General features: G+C 40.5%; 1 protein-coding gene across 1 annotated transcript in view; it reads left to right on the top strand.

Annotated features, from left to right (window-relative positions):
• DNAH6 (dynein axonemal heavy chain 6) overlaps window positions 1-20,588 on the top strand; it is a 244,563-nt gene that overhangs the window by 103,810 nt on the left and 120,165 nt on the right. The window contains exons 23-33 of the mRNA XM_078444658.2: window positions 1,737-1,833; window positions 4,192-4,411; window positions 5,884-6,048; window positions 6,134-6,247; window positions 7,835-7,960; window positions 8,044-8,199; window positions 8,484-8,645; window positions 12,684-12,821; window positions 14,039-14,206; window positions 16,938-17,086; window positions 18,431-18,538. Of these exons, the coding sequence (XP_078300784.2) occupies window positions 1,737-1,833; window positions 4,192-4,411; window positions 5,884-6,048; window positions 6,134-6,247; window positions 7,835-7,960; window positions 8,044-8,199; window positions 8,484-8,645; window positions 12,684-12,821; window positions 14,039-14,206; window positions 16,938-17,086; window positions 18,431-18,538 (1,603 nt within the window). The remainder of the gene's footprint in view (window positions 1-1,736; window positions 1,834-4,191; window positions 4,412-5,883; window positions 6,049-6,133; window positions 6,248-7,834; window positions 7,961-8,043; window positions 8,200-8,483; window positions 8,646-12,683; window positions 12,822-14,038; window positions 14,207-16,937; window positions 17,087-18,430; window positions 18,539-20,588) is intronic.

Below are 20,588 nucleotides of genomic sequence, written 5' to 3'. Positions count from 1 at the left end.
CACATTCCGTTGACCCATTCTGCTAAAGCTCTCATAGACGTATGACTGGAAAACTTTCCACATCTTATTTTTCATTAATTCATTAAAATATTTAAAAATTGGGGCACCTGGATAGCTCAGTCGGTTGAGTGTCCAGCTCTTGATTTCGGCTCATTTCTGATCCCAGGGTCGTGGGACCAAGTCCGCATCAGGCTCCATGCTGAGAATGGAGCCTGCTTCAGATTCCCTCTCTTCCTCTGCCCCTCTGCCCCACTTGTGCTCTCTGCCTCTAAAATATTTAAAAATATATATTTAAAAATATTACCATAAATTATAATTCTAAATCTCGAGATTGAAATGTTATTTAATAAGGTCTATTTTTAGGGATATGGAATCAAAGCATTAGTACGTGCACACACATGGTTATTGAACTTTATCAAAGCCTCAGCAAGCTTGCTTGTTGTTCTACAAATGGCAGCATATGACCTTTCCTGGTGAATACCTCCAGACAGCTTCCCTGTCAAGCAGAGGCAGTCTGCTGGGCTATGCTCTTTGCCCAAAGACTCTTACATAAAACAGAAACAGAAAGGAAAAACTATATGGTGTGATAGAATTGAAAACTTTTAAACTTTGGGTCTCTAAAGATCACCCACGCTCCTTGGCTTTTAGTCACCTTCTAGTCAGCAACTCCCTCCAACCTCTGCTTCTGTCTTCACTTCTCCTCTGTCTCTGACCCTTCTGCCTCCCTCCTATAAGGACCCCTGTCATTACATTGGGCCCACTAGATGATCCAAGATAATCTCCCTTCCCGTGATCACTGCTCACATCTACCAACTTCCTTTTTCCATATGGACTAATGTATTCTCAGGTTGTGGGGATTAGGACATGGCCATAACTTTATTCTTCCTACCACATGCATATTCAAACCTTTTGCTGCAAAATAGTCAAGTGTTTGAAAATAGAGCGTTGCCCCAGTCTCTACTGGACTTGTTCCATAACAAGTTAAATTAAAATCAAAAAAATTAAATTAAAAAAATTAAAAATTAAAATTAAATTTAAAAATTTTTAAATTAAAAAATTTTTTTTAATTAAATTGAAAAAATACATGATTCCAAAATACCTCTGGTCCTAGGGATTTCAGATGAAAAAGTGTGGACCTATATTTGTCATTTCACATTATGATAAAGCTGTGAAGAAAAATTCAGCAGCATAAAGAGGGGGGCTAGAGAATAGCTGGGGGCTGCCATGTGTGTGTGTGTGTGTGTGTGTGTGTGTGTGAGAGAGAGAGAGAGAGAGACATGGAAGACTTTTTTTGATAAAGTGGCTTTTAGGCAGAAAGCAGGAGGCATGAGGGAATGAGACACCTTTGTGACTACGGGAGAGTTATTAAAGGCAGAGAGAAGAACAAAGGCCAAGTCCCTAAGGTGAGCACGCACTCAGCAGGCACAATGGTTCGTGCACTCCTAGCCCCACCCCCAAGTGGGGGGGGTGCGCCAGCTAAAACAATGTTTCAGGTTGAATACTTGTTCGTCTGTGGTAAATATTAAGACTAATATGAAATAATGTTATTAAAAGTAATAGTTAACATTCTTAGCCAACCCCCCAAATTTAATTTTTTTTACCATTTTTATCAAATAAAACCAAAGCTTTAAAGAATGTTAATATCATATTTTACTTCCAATTAAAACTATATTTTCTATTTTTTTAACACAGTTTTACCAGTACCTTTTTCCTTCCCCTCTCCCCCTAATAAACAGGACTTCTGGAGACTTTTCAAAATAATAATGCATTACTTGACCAAATTCAAAAGTGTCTAGAGGCATATTTAGAATCAAAAAGAGTTATCTTTCCAAGGTAAGTTTATAAAGTAACTTATGATAGTTTTAGTAGTGAAGACTATTCATAAATTTAAAAGGACATACTTAAAAACAAATCATAACATCAAAACCAGGTGATGTTCCCATAACATCAGAGAACCAGAGCAAGAAACAAGAAAGATGTGTGATAATGGTGATCCAGCTGGCATGTTGATTGGGGAGCATAAATCTTGAGGATACAGTTTTTGGTAAAGGAGGTAAAGGTGCTGGAGGGATTCTTGGTCTCAGCATCGTTCCATTGTTGGGTGTGCATGTATGTGCCTGCCTGTGTGTGCATGTCCACAGATGTGCACGCAAAAAGTCAGAGAACCCTGTGTTGCCTGAGCAGGTTTCTTTGGATTAATCAGTGCCCTAAGAGTGTCACTGGAAAAGCTTTCCAAGAGGTCATTTCACAAACTCCAAATTAAATTGTTTACTCATCTCTTTATTACAAAAGCATACCAAATGTTAAAGTGCTAAAGATACAAAGAAGAAAATGCTGGATCCCTGCCCCAATGGGGCTCATGGTCAACAGGTGAATAGTCATATAAATAAACTATTATAATATACCTATATAACACCAGAATAAACTACTTGATGGTAGCCAACTTCAGTTATTAGGGCACACTGTACTGTAACACAGAGGACATTGACAAAATGGTTTATCTTTCATGATATTTTCCTGTTAGTTGTTAAGGAAATGGCCATTTAAGGTCTGTCCTAGGACAAGTACTATGGCAGCCAAGGCTAGGTGCTTCTCTGGGTTACTTGGTTGAGAGGGTTTGTTGTTGGGTACCAGGACAGAGTATGTGTGTATGTGAGAAATCCAAGATCCAGAAGATCAGTGGTTCCCAACTTGAATCTCCCAAAGCCAGAGGATGTCCATACACTACATTTGATATCTAAAAAAACAAACAAAAACCACAGAAACAAATTTACCTGTGATAATATTGAACACCAAAAAGCATCAGGTTTTATTTGTTCTTTTGCTTAGAACTGCATGAACTAGGTCTGCAACATGTATATTATGTCAGAAGGCTCTATGTGGTGTTGATTTTACCCTGTGGGCCTTAATAAAGACTTACTATGAGCTGCATCCCAAGTTAGGTCCTAGGGACACAAGATGAATACAATACTGTTCCTGATCTCACATGGCTCATGGCCCAATGTTTATAGTTATCATTAGTTGAAAAAAAAGGCATGGGCACAAATTAATTATTACTGTATGGTAAAGAAGGAGAACTGATAAAAGCCCAATCAAAAGCATCTTTATTTCAAACTAATAACTGCCTTTGCATTCCCTGCTGGTGGCTAGTTTCTTCCTGCCCCTGGACAAAGTCTTGAGCAGACCTCATGAATTTTCTAGTCATTCTCAGATAATAATGCAACCAAGCAAACAAAACCTCTTGTTACAAATGAATGATCTTTAATAATAAAACTGTACTTCTTTTAAAGTGAAAGCTTCCCTATTCCCTACCCAAAACTGTGGCAGTTCTGAAGGCTTTAGTGATGGTGAGAATATGTGGTGATCAACCCTCCCATTCCCTCTTAGATTTCTGAAGTCTCCAGGTTTGGGACACAGAGGAGAAGAGAGTCAAAGCAGCAGAGAATTCTGAGTGGGCTGGTGAATATCTGGTCCCCTCTTTCCCACATGGGGCCTTCCATGGGCTCTTTTCCATTCCCTCCAATCCCAAGGGATCTCTTATAGGCAGCCTCCTCCACTCCAGAAGTAAAATGTCTTCTCTGGCCAGGCCCTCATTCCTCTCCCTCATCCCTGGGTGTCCAAGTATGCCCCTTCTCCTCCTACAGTCTATTCGTGCCTCTAAATGGTCCTGGTGGGCAAGATTTAAGAAAATCTCATGCAGAATCACACTGGCATGGCCCACATGTGGATGTTCACAGAACTAAATAAAACTCCTATAACCACACATCCATTTGCCCATCCATCCATCCATCCATCCATCCATCCATCCATCCATTCATCCAACACATTAGGTATTGAAAGCAGGTAGGTGTAAGGCACTAGGCTATATTCTAGGGAAAATGAATAATATATTTTCACTGTAGAACAAATCAGTGTCATAGCAAGAACTAACATTTTTTTACAATTTCATGAAAAATATCTATCTTGTATGTATCAGGCACTGATTCTAGATGTCTGAGATGCATCCACACTAGTCTTCATAACAATTGTATTTAGAGACATGTGGTCTCCCAGAAACCCAGGACCAGTAGGTTTGAGGTTCAGGAAATCAGTAACTGGAGAAGAGATATGGCTAGGGGATTTATCTTTCATGTGTATGTAAGGCTTTCCTTTGACTTCCAAGTTATATTTTAAGTATTTTCTTTAATCCAGATTTTACTTCTTGTCGAACGATGAACTTCTGGAGATTCTGGCCCAGACACGAAATCCCCAAGCTGTGCAGCCACACTTAAGGAAATGCTTTGACGCCATTTCAAAGCTCGAATTTGCTCTCATGCCTCCTACTGAAGGAAAAATTCCTGGTATGGAAGGAGAGCCAGAAAAGATTTACACTAATGATATTTTAGCAATGCTATCACCAGAAGGAGAACGGGTGAGGTGCTTTTGTTTATAATTCTTTATAGGGAAACTTTGTTACCCTTCTGGGATTGGGGGTAAAAGTTTACTCTTCAGTCCCTCTAAGCATTCATCAAGTGCCACTGTGTACTTGTACTGTGCAGGCTTAGCAGTTTCAAAGATAACCAAGATGAAATTCTTGCCCGCAAAGAGCTCTAGCGGAGACAGCGTCAAACAAATGATTGAAAAGCACCACAGTAAGTGCAGTAACAGAGGCATGTGCTTTGTTTTTGGGAACAGAGTGGAGATGACTGGAGCCCTGTCTTACTCACCTCTCCAGAAGAGGCAGGAGAGTGTACTGGTTAAGAGTACCTGTTCTACTGCCAGGCCACCTGGACTCAAGTCCTATCCTTTAACCTCACCTATAAACCGAGGAATAGCAATAGTGCCTGATTAATGAGATGCTGAGGATTTTTAGTAGTATTATATGTAAATTACTTAGAACTGTACCCAGTGGGTGCTATGAAAGTGTTAGTTGTCATTTCTCTAGGACACCACACAGTGCCTGGCATACAGTAAACACTGAGCAAGTGAATGCATTAACAAACTGTGGAGAAACACATGACTTCACAGAGAAGAATAAATCTCTTTCTCTCCCTCTCTCCCTCTCCCTCTCCTTCCTTCCCTCTCTCTTTCTCTCTCTCTCTCTCTCTCTCTCACACACACACACACACACACACACACAAACACACACACACACACACACACACACACACACACACACACACACACAGAGGCAGCCAAGGAAGATGGAGAGGAGACATGGGAGGGAGGGCATTCTGTACAGAGGAAATGTGCAGTGAAATGCCAAGGTTATCAGTCCAGTTAGAGCAAGAGATGTATCTGTGGGAGTGGCAAGAGCCTATAAACATTTTACTTGTCCTGATTTGACCCTCTTACAACAGAATTTGCTCATCACTAGTGCAGAAGAGGAGAAAGGGGAGGACCAAGGCTAAGATCTAGGGAAAACATGAAATTTAAAGGGAAGGTAGAAGAAGAACCAAGAGACCCAGATAAGCAGGGCAATCAGGTCATTGGAAGTCCAAGAAATAAATATGAGAAGGACTGAAAAGTATCAATTGGACTTGAAAGTTGAAAGAACATTTGTAACTTTAATCACCTTAACAGGTTTAGAGGAATAGTTGGGGCCAAAAATCAAATGGCAGTAAGTAGGAAAAGAAAGTGGAGGAATCCATATAGTCACGTATATTCCTTTTTTCCAAGGATTTGGTTCCAAAGGGAAGCAGGTAAAAAAAAAAAAAAAAAAAAAAAAAAAAAAAAAAAAAAAAGGAGGTGGGTAAAGAGAGATGTAGAGTGGGATATCAATATAAGGTTCTAGCATTTGCAGTCAGGCTTCGGTGTTTCTGGGGTCTGATATAGAAGTACAGAGGTTGTATAGCTGACAAGTCCCACACTGAACATGTTATCATTGCTCTGATTGTCTTCTAGGTTAGCTTGGGAAAAGGCCTCAAAGCCCGAGGCAACGTGGAGGATTGGCTTGGTAAAGTGGAAGAAGCCATGTTCACATCTCTGCGTCGCCTTTGCAAAGCCGCCATCGCTGACTACCAGGGGAAACCAAGGACAGACTGGGTGATTGCTGGCCACCCTTCTCAAGTAACTTACACCCCTTAAATTTTCCATCTCTGAATCCATTTTTGATGACACGCAACACACATTTAAGAAAGATGTTTCCATGTAGGTGATTCTGACCATTTCTCAAATCATGTGGTGCCGTGATTTGACTGAGTGCTTGGAAAGAGAAGGTGGTAATCATATAGAGGCCCTGGAAGCTTTTGAAGAAGTAAACTTTGAGGTAGGATTTTTTAACAGGGTGACATTGAACATATTGCTGTGCAGGATGGTCTCAGTCGTTTTGCTTTTGTTTTTTTGTTTTTACATGGTTACTGCAAATTCACATATTTCAGAAATTTTAATGCTCTGACATGACTTACAGAGCTTTGGGGGTTCTTACTAAAACCATTTATGTTCAGGTTTTCTTAAGGATACTATCTTAATATTTGTGTAGTATTTATACGAATACTTATAAAATTGGATGAAAGAATTTAAGAGGAAAATCTCAGAATTATGATGGTTTGCAAGATTTAAGGAGACTTTGTGTTTACTAGGCCTTGGATAACTCTCACAGAAGCTTTTATTCAATCCAGGAAAACTCCAGGATTTGTGATATTTCTATTCTTAGGCTCAAGATGTGCTTTTCTACTATTCTAGAGAATCCTTAGGCAGCCATCAATAAAACAATAAGTAACTGAATCCAAATACCATTCTACAAGAATTTTTAAGCTATAGTTTGGAAATGCCATTTTACAGCTATGCCTAATCTTTAATTCCAAATTTAGTTCTACTTCCAAACAAGGTGGCTTTTTTTTTAATTACCTTTGAAACAGAAAAGGGAAGAAACAACTTTCTTGAGATGAGAGAACACTATCTCTTGAGGACCTCATAGAATGTCATGCCACACAGCCCCAGAGAAGAGAAAAGACTCAGTATGGAAAGTTCCCTTGACCTCTGTGTAGAGATGGTCCCTGATCAAGGTCAGCATGTGAGAAAATTCATCAGAGCAGTACAAGGCCTTCAGAGGCACTACTCTCCTTAGAAAAGATTGAACCATTTATGTGAGAATTAGGAGCACAGTCTGTACAAAGATGCTCTCATTTAATCAATCATTGGCTTGTTTAAAATACTCAGATTTTCTTGGGGCACCTGTGTGGCTCAGTTGGTTAAGCGTCCAACTTTGGCTCAGGTCATGATCTCATGGTTTGTGAGTTTGAGCCCTGCAACGGGCTCTGTGCTGACACCTCAGAGCCTGGAGCCTGCTTCCAATTCTGTGTCTTCCTCTTGTTCTGCCCTTCCCTGGCTCACACTCTCTCTCTTTTTCTCTCTCAAAAATAAATAAACAGTAAAAAACATTTTAAATGCTCAGGTTTTCTGCTTACAAAGGAAAAATTACCCCTGAAAATGAGGAGTACTGCCTTAATCATGTTTAATTTTTAGGGAAAACAGTCTTCTCTAGAGACATTATCACATGGTGGTTAAGAGCATAGGCTTTCTGCGAGGCAGATGTCTACTCAAGTCTCATTTTTGCCACCTCATAACTGTGTGGCTGCCATCAAGTTACTTACCCTCTTTGACACTTAGTTTCCTCTAATATAAAATGAGGGTAAAGATAGTATGTACTTCATAGAAGTCATCTAGGAATCTAGGAATTAAGCAAGTTAAACTGTTGTCCTGTTTGGTCATGGAATTATAGATTCTTAAAATTAGTTTTGGCAAATGTCTACTCCAAATTCAATAGTAAAAAGATAGAAAAATAGTTTAAAAAAATAGATATGTAAGCTGATTTTTGAAAATCCATTATGACCATTTTTCTTTTGATTTGTAGAGATTAAATGCCCTGGCAGCAACAGTTCGAGGCAGTCTTCCAAAATTACACAGAAATATCATAACTGCCTTAATTACTATTGATGTACATGCAAGAGACATAGTCACCGAACTTGTTCAAGCCAAGGTAACTTTTATTTAAGTGACAGCATATATTTCTTCCTGAAATTAGTGCATCTAATATATGTATCATTGTTACCACTTACGTAGGTAGACGAAGTGGATTCCTTTGACTGGCAGAGACAACTGCGCTACTACTGGGACATAGATCAGGATAATTGCGTGGCTCGGATGGCGCTCTCTCAGTACACCTATGGCTACGAGTATTTGGGTGCATGCCCAAGACTAGTCATTACTCCTCTCACAGTAAGTTACTGATGACTTAGGTTAACCATGACACAAATGCTTTCTTAAAATAGTCTTGAAAAGTTTCATCCAACCTTAACTCTTGAAAGGATTTGCCGTGAATACATCTCTGTGAAGCAGAGATCTGCGTCATTAATCATGTACCTGGATCTTTGAGTATATCTCAATTGCTGTAAAACCTTTCATGGAAAATAATGACCCTCCTCCTGTAGAAGGGAAGGGGCTTATAAATGTGTGGCTTGAGTCAGTTCCCTTCAATAATGACAATGTATGCATTTCTTCAGGATCGCTGTTACCTTTGCCTCATGGGGGCTTTGCAGCTTGACCTGGGAGGTGCACCAGCTGGTCCTGCTGGCACTGGGAAAACAGAGACAACCAAAGACCTAGCTAAAGCTCTTGCCATCCAGTGTGTGGTCTTCAACTGCTCCGATGGTTTGGACTACAAGGTACAGTCCCAGCACCTTAACACTGACATTAAGTGCTTTATGGGTTTTCTCACTTGCAACATGGCATGACAAAAAAAGGAGAAGGGGGGTGATGGCAAGCAAGGGGAAGCTGATAGGGCAAAGGATGGTCAAAGTGGGATAAATAGAGCAAAGGAGAAGAGTCAACACAAGGTGGGCTGAGTGGTCCAGGTAGGAACCAAGGCCACAAGAGGATCTATCAAATGGTGGTAAAATAAAAAATCTGCTTATGGGGGCATCTGGGTGACTCAGTTGTTCAAGCATCGACTTCAGCTCAGGTCATGATTTCATGGTCCGTGAGTTCAAGTCCTGCATCAGGCTCTATGCTGACAGTACAGGGCCTGCTTGGGATTCTCTCTGTCTCTACCTCTCCCCGAGTCGTGCTTTCCCTCTCTCTCAAAATAAATAACAAAATAAACTTTAAAAAAAATCTGTCATGTTACTAAGTGGAAAGAAGAGAGATGAGGTATAAGATACAATAGCAGGGAAATCTAGGAACAAGGAATATGCTTACAGGAAGAGAAGAGCAATGCAGAGAGTTATGTACTAAAAATAAAATATGTGGGAGCACCTGAATGGCTCAGTCGGTAAAGCATGTGACTCTGGATCTCCTGGCCCCAAGTTCAAGCCCCACGTCGGGCATAGAACCTACTCTAATACACAAAATAAGTCCTAAAAATGAAATATGTAGGAGGTGAAAATTCATGGTAAGATTTTTCAGTATAGTATTTCTCAAAGTTTTGGGTCACAGGACCCCTATGCCTTATTCTCCTTCCAGGTTTTCACAACACAAAGTAGTATTTTAACACTTTATGAAGTCCCACAGTCAGGAAATCTGTTTAGCTTTATTTAATTCAGCAAATCCTAAATATATTTGACCAAAGTGCCTTTTAGTCACTAATACACAGAGCTATTAGTTTCCTTTTTCTGAAAGTTACACAAATACCTGTATGTTGTCCAAATTTAGAATATAATCATTTGAATTGTCCAAATAAATTGTAATTCATTCATTTAAAAAAAATTTTTAGGGGCGCCTGGGTGGCTCAGTGGTTAAGCGTCCTATTTCGGCTCAGGTCACGATCTCGCGGTCTGTGAGTTCGAGCCCCGTGTCGGGCTCTGGGCTGACTGCTCAGAGCCTGGAGCCTGTTTCAGATTCTGTGTCTCCCTCTCTCTCTGACCCTCCCCCGTTCATGCTCTGTTTCAAAAATAAATAAATGTTAAAAAAAATTTTTTTTAAATTTTTTTAATGTTTATTTATTTATTTATTTATTTAATTTTTTTTTTTCAGAGAGAGAGAAACAGAGTGTGAGTCGGGGAGGGGCAGAGAGAGGGAGACACAGAATCTGAAGCAGGCTCCAGGCTCTGACCTGTCAGTGCAGAGCCCAACATGGGGTTTGAACTCACAAACCACAAGATCATGACCTGAGGTGAAGTCGGATGCTCAACTGACTGAGCCACCCAGGTGCCCCATAATTCATTCATTTTTACAGAGTAAATCATACTTATTTTTCAGAAGCATCTTCAGAAAATAGTGTTTCATAGGATATGTTCTTTAAAAACCCTGCTCCTTTTTTAAAATTTAGGAGAAAAAAGATGTTGCTGGAAATGTCTTTTTATTAATAAACAACAACAACAACAAAAAACAATGGAAGTCCAATACAGGCAGAAAGTTGTTTCACAGTAGCAGAACAAGAGAGCAACAAGGGACTAAACCTTGGGAGAGGTAATCAGGAAAGGTGACCCCTCTACCTTCAGAGCAGGGTGACAGAGGGGGCCTCTGGGTACACCAGGAAAGAATATGGGAAACTGCCATCAGTAATCTGTGGAAGAATTTGTGCTCCCCAACATCTCCAAGTTATGGGAATCTGTTCCCACTATGTTAAGTGACCTCATTATCTCAGCAGAGATGCATCAGATTTTATGATAGTGATGATTTTTTTTTAATTTGGGACATAATAATTCTGATTGTTTTAGATCTTCTCAATTCAAAATTTGGATTTATACATCCAAATCCATTTTTCAGTGATTTTTCAGTCATCAGTTAGGCTCAGTCATTCCTGGGAGATGTGCACTCCCAAAGGCATGAGTGTATGCTATGAGACACTTAAAGCCACAGGATATAAATACATGATTCATTTATCTTAGACTCTAGAGCAGGAGTCAGCAAACTTTCTGGAAAAGACCAAGTGGTAAATACTATGGACTTGCAACTCGTCGTTTTTTCTGCCGTTGTGGCATGAAAGCAGCCACAGACCATATGCAAATATAATATATCATGAATGAATGTGGCTGTGTTCCTGTAAAACTCCATTCACAAACCAGGTGTTGGGCTAGATACGGCTGTGGTCCATAGTTTGATGATCCCTGAAGTACCAATTACATCCAATGATAAAAAATTTAAGTATTTATTCTTTTTTTTTTTTTAAGTTTTATTGATTAAGTAATCTCTATACCCCACGTGGGGCTTGAACTCATGACCCCAAGATCAAGAATCACATGCTCCTCTGACTGAGCCTGCCAGGCGCCCCTTAAGTATTTATTTATTCTTTTTTATGCTCCACCTTGTTCCATAAGGATTTATTAAACTAACCGTTTAAAATTAAATATCTACATGTGGAAAAATTGAAACTGAACAGAAGGATCCAAAGTTAAAAATAACAGATTTTGTCCCTAGTCACATCACCCACTTCCACCCTCCAGAGACCAGTTTTCTGATTGTATTTGTTTTTACTTCTGGTGATTGCTATTATCTGTAAGAACATGTGTTTATTACTATATTTGTATATATCAACTTTGGACATTATCTGCCAACTTATGAAGTCAAGAGTTTATTAGATATGACCTTCCAACTTTATGTTCCAACTTCACTTTCTGATTTTCATTGGTTTGTATAATTTTGTCTTACCATGTCAAGGTTTATGAAGTTGTGCTATTCTATACCTACAATTATGCCTTCTTTGCTTTGTCGGCGGCGGGGGGGGCGGTGAATATAAAAACATAAACCCATTATATACCACTTACAGTATCAAGGATGATTCATAATGGAATTTATTGTTTTTTAATTTTTTTCCATAATGGAATTTAATGGCATAATCAGGCTCATAGAGAAGGATCAATACATGGGTCATGAAGCCTTTGCCATTCAATGGAACACATTCCAAGACAAATACCATATGATTTCACTCATATGTGCGATTTAAGAAACAAAATAAATAAGCAACAGGGAAAAAAGAGAGAGAGGGAGGCAAACCAAGAAACGGACTCTTAACTGTAGAGAACAAACTCATGTGTCACCAGAGGGGATGTGGGGGGGGGGGGGGTGGAAATGGGTGGGGATTAAGGAGTGTGCGCATGTGATGGGGATTAAGGAGTGTGCGCATTGTGATGAGCACTGGTGTTGTATGTGTTGAATCACTATATTGTACACCCAAAAATATTCTTACACTGTATGTCAACTAACTGGAATTTAAATAAAAACTAAAAAAAAAAAAAAAAAAAAAAAGACAAAGGAACACATTCCAAGCATCAGGATTAATGGGTTGTTTTTCAGTTCCTTTTCAACTTTCTTCTAGAACTGTGTTTTTCACTGTTTTTCTAGAACAGCTTTAATGTGCTGGTGAATCACCTGAAGATCTCATTACAGTGCATATTCTGACTCTGGAGATCAAGGGGAAGGCCTGAGATTTTTGCATTTCTAAAATCCTCCCAGGTGATGTCAACTGATACCGGTTCACTTTGAGAAGCCAAGTTCTAGAGCAGTGGTTCTCAAAGTGTTAACTCTGGACCACCAGCATTATCATCACCTGGCAACTTGTTAGAAATGCCCTACAAGCAGACCAGCTGACTCAGAAACTCTGGACCTCTTACGTAAAGGCACTAACTTCTAACATAGCCCAGGATTCATATAAAAATCTTGTTTATTTGCAGATACCACCTCATGTTAATATTCTGCTCAGAATTTAACTTTTGAAGGTGTTCAGCTGTGCAACACAAAGTTGAATGGCATTATCTTCATTTCAGATGATGGGGCGCTTCTTCAGCGGTCTGGCCCAATCAGGGGCCTGGTGCTGCTTTGATGAATTTAATCGAATCGACATAGAAGTTTTGTCGGTCATCGCACAGCAGCTCATTACTATTAGGAATGCCAAAGCTGCAAAGGTAAGCCCTGGGGCAATTGTCCATGGAGGTAGCATTTCTTAAGTCTGTAACTAACTGACAGCATGTTGCGTTTTAGTAAGGACAGTGCTGATTTAACATATCTACCCATGTTTCCAGTGTAACTGGTGAGTCCAATGGCAATAAGACTTAGTTTGAGTGAATTAATTCTTCATCCAGGAAACACAGTATGTCAGACACTATGTGGGGACCTACAGATACAGACATGTTGAGACTCAGTCCCTACCCTTGAAGAGCTCTGTTCTTCCCACCCACCACACACACACACACACACACACACACACACACAGAGGCAAGCGTGCACCCACACCCTGTCCCTTCCACCTCCTCTTTTCCCCTTCCCATTTCTTGTTCTTGCTTTTGGCATATAAGACTCTTGATTCTCAGGCCTCAGTCTAGCTATGCTTTCCTCGTGGAACTTTACCCTTTACCAAAGTGAATCACTGGTCCTCTCCTGAACACACTATGCTGCTTCTTGTTTCTGCTTCCTTTGACCAGATGGCTGCCCCTGCTTGTGCACATGAAATGCCCTCCTTCATGTCCCAAGCAGGCTACCCTGCTTCTCCTGTTGACTTTGCATACACCTCCAGCGTAGCATCTGTAACACTGCATGGTCACAGTTTCCACATCTGACTCCACACCACAGGCCTGGGAGCTTCTCTAGGGCTCAGGAGTGAGTCTTCGGCTCTCCACCTCCATACCTAACCCCTCGCCTCACCTGCAGCAGATGCTCAACAGGTGTTTGGCCTTGAGTAAATGTGAAGGGGCGGTGCCAGTAGTATCAGTGGGGCCTCAAACACCCAAGGACTAAGATCCCATTAGAATTTCTGGGGGAATACCAGACAGTAGGGGTGGAGAAGGTTTAAGAGCCATGAAATCTAACCTGAATTGGGAAGTCTCAGCAAAAGAGGTTGAGGCCTCAAATATTGCAGGACTGGGCCAGAAAGGAAGAGACCATTTGGGCAAAGCAAGGACAGGGAGGCAGAAAGCAGGAAATACCGAGCCCAGAAGAAATTGGGAGAGGGTAGGATAGGATCAGGAGAGAAACATTCCCTCTTGTCCAACAGCAGGATTCCCTGGGCTAGTGGTCTTTGCTTGAATGTCCCATACACAAGTTTTGTACTCAAGTGGTATTTATGTGAAAGAATTTCCAAATGTCTGGAGAAGTATTCACTTATATTTTCTCTTCTCTTTAAAAGCTATCTAGATTCATGTTTGAGGGCCGGGAAATAAAGTTGGTTATGACTTGTGCAGCTTTTATCACAATGAATCCTGGATACGCAGGCAGAACTGAATTGCCAGATAATTTGAAGGCCCTGTTTAGACCCTTTGCAATGATGGTTCCAAATTATGCTTTGATTGCAGAGGTGAGCTTCACATTATAAAGCAGAAAAAAATCAATCATGTTTTATTTGCCCTTTGATTCTATTGAGGTAGAAAGTTTCCTTTATGGTTGCACCCTGGCAAAAGTTACACATTATTGTTTGCTCTGAAATGTAGGTATGATTGTTATCACCTAGAGTGTGTGTGTGTGTGTGTGTGTGTGTGTGTGTGTGTGTGTGTGTAACTGCTATATCCCACAATGGTATCTGGAATACAGTAGACCCCTAAAACTGGAATGAATCAATGAATTTAATTAACCAGTTCATTGGAGCTTATCAGTTAATGTCTAAGAACTAAAATGTCTGGATTCATTCTAAAAATACTATTGTGATATTGTGATTTATAAGAAATGTATCTTTAGTCATTCAAATGGCTAATTTCCATGTTTTCTGCCTCCTACCAGCTCCTGGCTTCATCCACAGCTCCTATAAGCCTTGGAATTTCCTGTGATAAGGGGTTTTCGAGTATATTTTTTATGTTAATGAAGTGACTTTTGAAAGCCCTTAGGCAACCTAAGGATGGGGGCTGGTTACCAGGCAACTAACCCTATGATTACAGGGTTGGAACTTCAGGTCCCATGCCCTGCCCTCTGGGGAGGGGAGAGGAGCTGGAAGTTGGATCAGCCAAAGGCCATTGACTTAGTCAATCATGACTATGTAATGAAGCCTCTATAAAGACCGGAAAGGACTGGGTTCACAGAGCTTGTGGGTTGGTGAACACATGGAGATTGGGAAGAGGGGTGCACCTGGACAGGGCATGGAAGCTCTGAGCCCTGACTCCATACCCTACCCTATATGCATCTCTCCTATCTGTCTATTGATTCATATCCTTTATCTTGAATAAACTAGTAAATGTTTTCCTGAGTTCTGTGAGCTGCTCTAACAAATTAAAAGTACCTAAGCAGGAGGTTGTTGGAACCTCCAATCTGTAAACAGTCAGTCAGAAGTACAGATAACACCTTGGACTTGAGACTAGCATCTGAAGTGGAGGATGGGAGGCATTCTTGTAGGACTGAGCCCTTAACCTGTGGAATCTGATGCAGTCTCTGGCTTTAGAATGGAATTTCTTGGGGTGCCTGGGTGGCTCAGTCTGTTAAGCATCCCACTTCAGCTCAGGTCATAATCTCACAGTTTGTGAGTTCAGGCCTTGCATCAGGCTCTGTGCTGACAGCTCAGAGGCTGGAGCCTGCTTTGGATTCTGTGTCTCCCTTTCTCTCTGACCCTCCCTTGCTCGCACTCTGTCTCTCTCCCTCAAAAATAAATAAACATTAAAAATTTTTTTAATTAAAAAAAAATGTAATTTCTCACAAAGCACAGATTACTCCTGTGGCTAATAAATTCCTTTACTAACAGCTAGTTTAAAGTATTCTTCTATATGAAGTAAAAGTAATTACCTAAGAATAGAATAGAGCATACCAGATCCTATAACTTTTCCCCGTATAATGCTTACAGAATCTCATGGGTTTTCCAGCACCCCCTGTGGGTATGGTGGGGTGGTGGGTAGTTAATGGAGGTGCTGTCTTCCCTTTAGACCATGTATAGACAGGGACAATAAATGACTTGCTCATTGTCCAGAGCTGGCAGGAAGAAAACCAGGTTTAGAACTCAGTCCAAAATTTTGTTCACATCTCATTCTTTGTCCTGTTGTTCTATTACTCAATAATCAACTGGAAAAATTTAAAAATCCAGTCTTCTGAGTGCTATTACTACTGTTGCTACAAATTTTAATGAATCAGGGTATGTCCACAATAAATATTTTTAATATTTTTAATTACCTACAATGTGCAGAGTACCATGCTCATTTACAGTGATAGAGCAATAAGCAAAACTGACACCAGTAAGAAATGTCTACATCATTTCATGGGGCGCCTGGGTGGCTCAGTCGGTTAAGCGTCCGACTTCAGCTCGGGTCATGATCTCATAGTTCATGAGGCCCAGCCTCGCGTCGGGCTCTGCTGTCAGTTCAGAGCCTGGAGCCTGTTTTGGATTCTGTGTCTTCCTCTCTCTCTGCCCCTCCCCTGCTCATATGCTGTCTCTCTCTTTCTCTCAAAAATAAATAAATGTTAAAAAAAATTAAAAAATAAAGAAAGAAATGTCTACATCTTTTCAAATCCTGATTCTGAAGCCAACCACAGTGATTTGAGTAGGTTATGGATTGGAGAAAGGGTCCACACTCCCCTAGACTGTCGTCATCCAATTTCTTTAACCAAGAATGCAGAAACTTGTCAGAAGCAAGGTAGCCTCCTATCGCAGAGGAGAGGCTGCAAATCTGCATAGCTTCCCTTGATATTCAGGGAGTCTAAAGGGAGAACACAGCTATCACTGATTCTGTCTACAGGGTGGAGTTCCTGTCAGACCAGAGAAACTCAAGTCTTGCCTTTGTACTCAGGCCTTACAACACCATCCAACCTCCATGATGTGAGCATTTTCAAGCAGTGGGTTCTGCTGCCTCTTGAACCAAATGTCACCAACCACATCTTCATCCATAGAAGGAAAGCAAAATCAGTGCCCCGACATCCCTGTAGGATATCCCACCTTTTGCCTTCCTGTAACACAGAAAACCCATTTCCCTTCAATCGTCACAATTCTTTGTTAAACGATATAACAACTTGGAGAGGTATAATGCCTAAAGTAGATTTTGAACACATTGGTATTATGCTAATCTATTGCTCTCCATACAATATAAGAAGTATTGCATTGTTCTTTTCTATTCTAGGTAATTCTATATTCTGAAGGATTTGAATCCAGTAAAATATTAGCCAGAAAAATGACTCAGATGTATAAGCTTTGCAGTGAACAGCTCTCTCAGCAGGATCACTACGACTTTGGCATGAGAGCTGTGAAGTCTGTACTGGTCATGGCTGGGTAAGAAACCAAAGTGGTCAAGAGTGAAATTCCAAACCATGTAATCAAAGCATTAAATGACTAATTCACAGACGGCTCTTAAAGCAACGTAGAGAGTGATTGGTAAATGTTAGCAGCCTCTGTCATCATTTTACCTTGACTCCCTTACTTTGACTCACAGTCAAAGGAGGCATCTCCTCATCTCCTGACAGTTCTGGTTGGCCCCACACTGAACCTGAGTCTCGATGAGTCTTCCACTAGCTTTCATTTCCCCTGAACTCATCACATACATTTGTGTTTAGAGTACAGAAGCCTTTACCACTATGAGGTAGGATGACTTAAAAGGTACCATTTGTTATGCATATACAGTAATTTAAGTTATATGTGTCACCTGCCGAAGCCCAAAGCTCTGAGAGGAAGTTTGGTTTCATTTTTCTGCCCTTGTTCGAGGCTGATATCTTAGCCTCTGCCTCTGCTTTTACAGCATGGTCTATGACTGAGCTTCTTTGTAGTTTCTAGTAAAGCAACTTTCTGGTTTCTTCTTTTCAGGCCCCGGCTTCTCTCTTTGTAACTTCTTGAGGCTCCTACCTCTGAAACCCCTACTTTATCCAGAGTCTCTGAGGGAATCTGTCTCTTCTTTTTAGACTCACTGGCTCAGGCTCCACACATCCAGGGCCTTTTCTGCCTAGCCCCTGTATCCCTGGGCTCTACGCACGTCTCCTTGCCCTTCTCTGTTCTTTCTTTCAACCTCCCAGATACAGTATTTCTCCCCTTTACAGGAGTGCCATGTAAAGACCAAGGACACTAAGGAGTTCAGATACTCGTGCACTCCCAAGAATACAACTACAAACCAGTGGGTGAGACAGACACAGGAGCAGTCATGTAGGATACATGAATGGGGCAACCATAGGGCCATGCCCGAGGTTCACTGTGGAGGGTCATGGAGGAAGTATCTGGAGGATGAGAGTAACTGGGCTGGAGTTTGAAGGAGAAATAAGGGGTGTCAAAAGAGCAAAGAAGGACCTTCTGGGCTGAGAAAAAAGAAAGTCATAGGGCTGTGAATCATTATGATACATTCAGGGAACTATAAATTCAGGTTGGATAAAGTCTGGATTGATGGGGGGAAGTTGAAAAAATACCTTCTCATTCTCCAGGCTGTGTAGCCAGTTCCTGACCTGTCCTTGCTCTCTGATGGATGTGGATGCTGGCCATGCAAGGAAAAATGATCCTCTCTTTCCAGCAGGAATCCACAGGGGGGTGCCCTCCACAGCTTTTTGCAGGGGGAATCACTGACCCACAGGTTTGGAAAATCATGCTCAGTATTAGGTTCCCACAAACATCATCTGAATTATTCCTTTAATTTAGGTCCTTAAAAAGGGAGAATCCACACTTAAGTGAAGATGTGGTATTGATAAGAGCTTTACGAGACTCCAACTTGCCAAAATTCCTAACAGATGATGCTATTCTGTTCAGGTAAGTTTCTAGATGTTACAGGATAAAACATAGCTGCTGTGTAGAGGTAAAGGATAGTCTTCTCTTCAGTTATGTCTGTCTCTAACAAGGTAATGACTTTCTCATCTTTTCTAGAGATACTTATTGCAGTTTAAAAAATACTAATTTAAAATAAAGATAGTAAAGTTTAAGCATCAATCCAATCTTTTTTATTTTTATTTTTTCAAAATACTGGTCACTAGGCTATATGTTATACAAATTAGCATTCGGTTACAAATTCCTGACCTAAGAAAAACTCTTGACCCCAAAACATAAGACTCAGGGCTTAACATAAAATGTGATTGAACTTTTATCTATTTCTACTTTTACTATTAAATTTTATGTTTATCCAAGCCATATGTGTATGTAGTTTTAAAAAGCATCACAGCGGTGCCTGGGGGGTACAGTCAGTTGAGCACCTGATTCTTGATCTCAGCTCAGGTCATGATCCCATGGTTTGTGGGTTTGAGCCCCACATCGGGCTCTGCTCTGATGGTGCGAACCCTGCTTGGGATTCTGTCTCTCCTCTCTGCCCCTCCCCTGCTTGTGGTTGCTCTCTCTCTCTCTCTCTCTCTCTCTCTCTCTCTCCTCTGTCCTCTCTCAAAAAAATAAATATAAAAAAATTTTTAAGCGTCATAAATTAGTCTCATGAGAAACAATAGTTCTGTGCCCTTCACCAACTCCCACTTCCCAAAGGCAATCATTTTTCAATTGTTTTGTTTGTTTGCTTGTTATGTTATTTCCCCATATTTTTTAGTACCGTGTTTATGCTATTTCTTGGTTTTTCAGTTTTAGGTATGATCTATAAAGTTGGTAAATGGGAGATGAGGATATGCGCATGCACCTCTTTCCCTCTACCCATCCTATCCATAGTTATATTGCAGTCTAACTTGAGCTAAATGTCCAGGGTTTCCATAATTAAAAAAAATTTTTTTAGACAGAAAATAGAAGTGGGAGAGGGGCAGAGGGAGAGAGAGAGAATGTTACGCAGGCTCCCTGCTCAGCGTGGAGCCCAACACAGGGCTTGATCCATGACCCTGGGATCATGACCTGAGCCAAAAACAGGAATCAGACACTCAACCGACTGAGCCACCCAGCCGCCCTCAGGGTTTCAATAATTTATTATAGCTATATAAATAGTATCCACAGCTGAGCTATGTTTCTCTTGTTTTTTTTTTCTTATCCCTGCATTTGTTAATTGCCTTAGTTTTTATTTTTTTAATCTTTTACCTGCTTTTGTATAAATCTATCAATAATTTATTTTCAAATTCTCCCAGGGTATGTGTAAATCTCCTTAAAAACAAAACAAAACAAAACAAAAACTCTTCTGGGGCTCCTGGGTGGCTCAGTCAGTTAAGCATCCGACATCAGCTCAGGTCATGATCTCACAGTTCATGGGTTTGAACCCTGCATTGGGCTCTGTGCTGACAGCTCAGAGCCTGGATCCTGCTACAGATTCTGTCTTCCTCTCTCTCTGCCCCTTCCCCCATGTGCCCCCCCTCTCAAAAATAAACATTAAAAAATTTTTAACAAAAAAATTAAAAAAAAAAACCTCTTCAATTATATAAAACATTCTATCAAATGTGTCTCCTTGGAGCCCCTGTCCTCCTGCTCTAATCTGGACTACCTGCCCATTGCCCTGGTGAGCACTGGTCATCCTGGGATGTCCATTTATGACTATGCTGGAGTTCCCTTGGCTTTTGTCCTCTGTCAGATCTTCTGATTTCCAGAACACATGTCTAGTCCCTTTTGACAGAACACAGTGATGAAAATTCCTATGCATTTATCTTTGCACACGTGTGATACTTCTATAAATGAGTTTTAGTAAGTTTCCTAGGTTTTATAGAGCATGGGCATTTTTAATTTAGATAGATTCTATTAAGATGTCCAAAGACATTTATATTTATATAAATGATTTTATTTTTTAAAGATTTCTCTTTTACTTATTTATTTTTTTAAGTTTTATTTATTTGTTTTGAGGGCGAGCACAAGCGAGAGAGCGTCAGAGAGAGAAAGAGAGAGAATCCCAAGC

This window comes from Panthera onca, chromosome A3, assembly GCF_046562875.1.
Source record: "Panthera onca isolate mPanOnc1 chromosome A3, mPanOnc1 haplotype 2, whole genome shotgun sequence".
In the NCBI taxonomy this organism is placed as follows: domain Eukaryota; kingdom Metazoa; phylum Chordata; class Mammalia; order Carnivora; family Felidae; genus Panthera; species Panthera onca.
Note: the sequence above shows the minus strand (reverse complement) of the source record. Positions and strands in the feature narration are given on the sequence as shown.